This window comes from Morus notabilis, unplaced genomic scaffold (assembly GCF_000414095.1).
Source record: "Morus notabilis unplaced genomic scaffold, ASM41409v2 Scaffold114, whole genome shotgun sequence".
NCBI lineage: Eukaryota > Viridiplantae > Streptophyta > Magnoliopsida > Rosales > Moraceae > Morus > Morus notabilis.
This window is the reverse complement of record NW_010359462.1, coordinates 342451-348274: the sequence shown is the minus strand read 5'-3', so window position 1 is coordinate 348274 and position 5824 is coordinate 342451. Positions and strand designations below refer to the sequence as shown.

General features: G+C 38.8%; 1 protein-coding gene across 1 annotated transcript in view; it reads left to right on the top strand.

Moving 5' to 3' along the window:
* The window catches only part of LOC112090879, a 5432-nt gene extending 3757 nt beyond the window's left edge, over positions 1-1675 (top strand). The window contains exon 2 of the mRNA XM_024163155.1: positions 1021-1675. Coding sequence (XP_024018923.1) covers positions 1021-1675 — 655 coding nt within the window. The remainder of the gene's footprint in view (positions 1-1020) is intronic.
* Positions 1676-5824: the final 4149 nt, after the last annotated feature.

The following is a 5824-nucleotide window of genomic DNA, read 5'->3' as shown; positions in this document are numbered from 1 at the left end:
GATAAGATAATAAGACTATGATAAGACATCATAATTAAGCATAATCAGCTCATGCATATTTATACATGTGAACTTACAGTTATTTTGCGAGAGATAGTTCCTACTTGCTGAGCGAAAGCTCAATCAGATATGTTTATGCTGTAGGTAAGAAACCTATAAGCAATTCTTGAAGGGTGGTGGCGAGCGGCGGGCGAATGGTGGAGATAGGAATGGATACTGCTCACAGTTAAATCTTCTGCAGCAAGTTAAAGTAAAATCATGTATATGTATATATGATTCAAAGGTTTCAAGCATGTATGTTTAAAAAGTATATCTACATATGTATGTTAAGAGAACTGAGGTTGTAGCTAACAACCCTAGTATTGAGTTCTTAAGATTTAGAACGTTGCAATAGTGCATGCAACAAATAAACGAATTTTAAACATGACGGTTTAAATGATTGATTTTGAAAGGACTTTAAGAAGTACTTGAATTTAAGATTTCTCACGAAATTCGTTTTAAGGTCAAATTAGATGGCCCGAATGTATTGACTAGTTTTAGAAAGACTTTTAAAGAGTATGTGAAACAAGAATTCAAATGTCACTCAGTTCGAAAGATATTTTTAGAAGATTTTATCTTAACTAAATTAAGAAAAGCTTTAAGTAATTTAGTGATTCATTCTTTTGAAATTATTGTTACGAATTATGAAAGTATTCCTTCTTATGTTTAAAAAAAAAAAATGTTCCGCAAATTTTAAGAAACCCCAGTAAGTACAAGCTAAAGTTAAACTACAGTGGCGGCCTCATAGGAGGGTTGTCACAATAGGAGTCAACGTGTGAGCCAAAAGACCTAGCAAACTTAGCAAACTCAAAGGGGTGTTATTCCTAGTCAAGATAGACTCCCACAGTTCACACTCTTCTATCAGCCCCAGTTGCCTATCCAGATATCAACTCCTCCTGCATCGACCTTGCGTCCGCCGAACTACACCTATTTTTGGCCACAGGCTTCGGGATTGGTACAATCTACTCCATCACAATATAGGTCAGGAAACCAGAGACCCTATAACAATGGTAAAGGAAAAGGGAAAACTCAGGGACAGATCCATACCAGGGTCGGAGGAAATTTTGGAGCTCATGCCGGAAACCCAGTTGTTGAGCATATGATACTCATCTCACACTCTTTCGCCCGAGTCTTATTCGACACTGGTGCTACACACTCGTTTATTTCCACTTCTTTTGTGAAAGTTTTGGGTTTGAAACCCGAGGACCTAGAGACTTCAATGTTCATGAACTCTCCACTGGGATGTGTGGAAATGACTAGCATATGTCAGTCGTGTGTAATCACAATTGGAAGTGAGAAATTAAGGGCAGAATTGAATGTCCTTCCTATGAACTTGTTTGATGTAGTGCTTGGAATGAATTGGTTGTCAAGATACGAGGCGATTGTTGATTGCCACCGTATGAGATTTACCTTGACTACCGGTACTAGCACGATAGTAACATATCAAGGAGGTGTTAACCCGATTACGGAGGAATGGCTATTGAAGCATAGTGTCAGAGGACGGCGGAACTTAGCTTCTTTTCTTTTCACATTAGACGGTGAATCTGGCATCGCTGGGAAGAATGTTGAGGTCCTCGTGGTTGATGAGTATACGGATGTATTCCCTGATGAGTTGCCTAGTTTACCACCCGACTGAGAAATCGAATTTTGCATCAATTTACCTCCAAAGACGACTCTGATTTCTATCGCTCCGTACTGAATGGCACCCGCAGAGATGAAAGAGCTAAAGAAGTAACTCGGCGACTTAGCAGAAAAGGGATTCATTAGGAACAACACTTCCCCATAGGGTGCGCCTGTCCTGTTCGCGAAGAAGCACGACGGATCCCTTCAGTTATGTATCAACTATCGATAATTGAATAATGTTTTCGTGAAGAATAAGTACCCATTGTCGAGAATCGATGAGTTGTTCGATCAGTTGGGAGGATCACAGTATTACTCTAAGATCGACTTGAGATCCATGTATTATCAGTTGAAGATTAGGGAAGAGGATATTCTGAAAACAGCTTTCAGAACTCGCTATGGGCATTTTGAGTTTCTAGTAATGCCTTTTGGATTAACGAATGCTCCCATCACTTTCATGGATTTGATGAATCGAGTCTTCCGCCCATATCTGGATCAGTTTGTGATAGTGTTCATTGACGACATTCTGGTTTACTCGAAGACTTGGGAGGAGCATAAGCAGCATCTGAGGATCGTTCTCCAGACTCTTCATGAACACCAGCTTTATACGAAGAAGGAGAAATGTGATTTCTCGTTGACAGAAGTCAAGTTCCTTGGACATGTTATATCTGAACAAAGAATTTTAGTGGATCCTTCAAAGATCAAAACAGTGCTACAATGGAAAAGGCCAAAGAATGTAGCTGAAATCTGGAGTTTCCTAGGACTTGCAGGATACTATCGGCACTTTGTGAAGGACTTCTCGAGTATTGCTGCCCCAATGACTCGGTTGACTAAAAAGGAAGTCATATTTGAATGGGATGCCGACTGTGAACATGCATTCCAAGAACTGAAGACCAGGCTGACCAGCGCACTAATCCTGACGATCCCAATTAGCGAGGAACTGTATGAAGTGTACTCAGACGCATCAAGGCGAGGACTAGGGTGTGTTTTGATGCAAAAGGGATGTGTTTTGGCCTATGCATCTTGTCAACTGAAGCCACATGAGCAGAACTACCCCACACATGATCTAGAGTTAACAGCAGTGATCTTTACTCTCAAGATATGGATATGCTACCTTTATGGAGCAAAATTTCAGATCTTTTTTAACCACAAGAGTTTAAAGTATTTATTTACTCAGAAAGACCTGAACCTAAGGCAAAGAAGATTGATGGAGTATATGGAAGATTACAATTTCAACCTGCAGTACCATCTTGGAAAAGCCAACATGGTCGCGGATGCTCTCGGCAGGAAGACTTCGGGAATTCTCATGTCTCTAGCCTTAGAGGATTGGAAAAGGGTTGAAATAGTGGAGAATTATGATCTTCAATATTATAAAGACTGTAATCAAGCTATGGTGTACAGCTCAATTACAGCTCCATAACTTGTACAACGCGTTAAACGGAATCAATGGCAGGACCCACATCTTCAAGGGATCTGGATTCAAATTCAGAACGGGGAACATCTAGATGATTGGAATGTCTGAGAAGATGGAGCACTATACTTTAGGAACCACTTAGTTGTTCCTAAGATAGACGAGATAAAGAAGGCCGTTCTTGATGAACCTCACAGATCGTGATTTGCCATCCACCCAGGAAGTACAAAGATGTATCAAGACCTAAAACGACAATATTGTTGGAGATGTATGAAAAGAGACATTCGTGAATATGTTTCACAATGTGCAACCTATCTCAAGGTTAAAGCAAAACATCAAAAACCCGCTAGGGAATTACAACCTCTTCCTGTTCTGGGATGGAAGTGGGAACATATTATGATGGATTTTCTTATGGGATTGTCGAGGACCAAGCAAAGGCATGATGCCATATGGGTTGTTGTAGATAGGTTAACGAAGTCTGCGCACTTCATACCGTTTTATGCGACATATTCCAGAAAGGTCTTAGCAGAACTATATCTGGAACACATTGTTAGACTCCACGGAGTTCCGTTGTCCATAACATCAGACCGTGACACTCGTTTCAACGCCAGATATTGGAAAAGCTTTCAAGAAGCCATGGGAACGGAATTGAACTTCAGCACCACCTTTCATCCTCAAACAAATGGACAATTTGAGAGGGTCATCCATATTTTAGAGGATATGCTCCGTGCCTGCGTTTTAGACTTCAGTGGAAACTGGAAGAAGTATATCCATTTAGCTGAGTTCGCCTACAACAACAGTTATCAGGCTAGCATTGGAATGGCACCATTCGAAGCCTTGTATGGTAGATCTTGTAGATTGCCAGTCTGTTGGCTTGAGTTAGAAGATCGACTCACTTTTGGACCGGATGTTATCTAAGAAAATAAAGTTCCCTTATTTATTATCGGGCGAGGTATATATAAAATAAAATCCTTAAACCATTGCTACATTTGATACCCCAATATCTTACTTTTAACTTACTTATCATATTGACTAAGTTGTTAGTCCTTATTGTTCCTTTACTTATGCAAGAGATTTTCTCCCCTTTTTTTGACTCTTTAAAAGGATTACATTTCATATCCTCCATTAAGAGTTTGATTTATAATTTCGTGACTTCATAATATCTAATAATGATTCACACTTTGATTCTAAGGTTTCTTATCTTTCTTAAGCTATAATCCCGTTTATTAAGAGATTTCACCTACCCAAGTTAATCTCGTTGAGTAGATACGTAGATGAGCACAGTTGTTATTTTATTTGAGAATGACTATTCACGAGAATACTAAGTCACCACGAGTTGGGTTCTATGCATATCGATGACTGGGTAAAACTGTGTCATATGAAAAGTTTAGCCCTTTATTAGAGAATTTCATACTATTCTATTCTTCTTCTAATCACTTAATTCATATCACACATATTTGTTCGTGGTCACCCTAGTATCGTGTCAACTTAGCACATCTAATCCATGATTTTCTAATGGATAAGTTTATGACAGTGTATTGTCATACCTTACTTGCCTACTATATTGTGGGGTGACTTATTTTCTGTCAATCGATACCTTCACCGTAAAGGTAACTTTTACTTTTATCATCTTTACCTAATGGAATCTTAATTATTTTAGCAGATTTTAAACAAATCCGTAACTGTATTCTTCACTCATAAATAGGGGGAGAATACCTCCTCTTGAGGTTGTTGTAGAGGGATTGGTTTGGTTAGAAACTAACCTAGAACAACCTCCCTCAATATGTCTATGACTTTCAGTGTTCTTTTCTTATCACTTAAACTGCTATTTACATCTAAACTCATTGCATTAGTTCTTGTACCTATATCCAAATGAGATTCTCAACATCTTGAACCTCTTTGGCATTTGTCTTAACTTATAGTCTTTGTGAGTTACTTATCAACACATTTATACACATAAGTACTTTCTATGAGATCACTAAATATTTTAAGGCTATCAATCATTGTGTATTATATCTTAAGTGGGTCGCTTAACCTCTACCATAAGCTGGTATTACTTAATGTTGAAGCTCTATTTCCTATGTCGCATCTGGATATATATATATATATATATATATAGTCATAGAATGTGACCCACATCTAACTTGGCGGCGTTACATCGTCCATCTCCTGATTAGCGTCACCTTTATGCTACATATTAAGATCCTCTTTATGGGTCCAGGCTGAAAAACCACTACTAGCGATGCAGTCATACGGGCTTCCTTGAAGGGAGTCTCGGTAGCAGTCTCCTTTCAATTGTTGTACGTATAGTCCAGCAACGATCGTTAAAGGAGTAACCTCAAATGATTGCACTTCTCTATATATCGTCTTGTCAGCCCAAGGAATTACTACGCAATAAAATGCTGGGGCGGTTAGATTCGAATGGTCCCTGATAGTATGATCTTAATCGTGCGAACATATTAACCTTAGGCTGCTCGTTAAATAAGCGTCCGCGTTCATTGACTACTATAATCTACTTAACATAAACATACTTTAACTTACTTGGACTATGGCGAAGCAGATGCGTGACGACGTGGAGTAGGATGGCAGGATACCGGCTCTGATACCAACTGTGACGACCCTACTTAGAGGCCGCCACTGTAGCTGAATTTTTTAACTTGTACTTACTGGCATTTCTTAAAATTTACGGAACATTTTTTTTTTATATAAGAAAGAATAATTTCATAACTCGTAACAATAATTTCAAAAGAATGA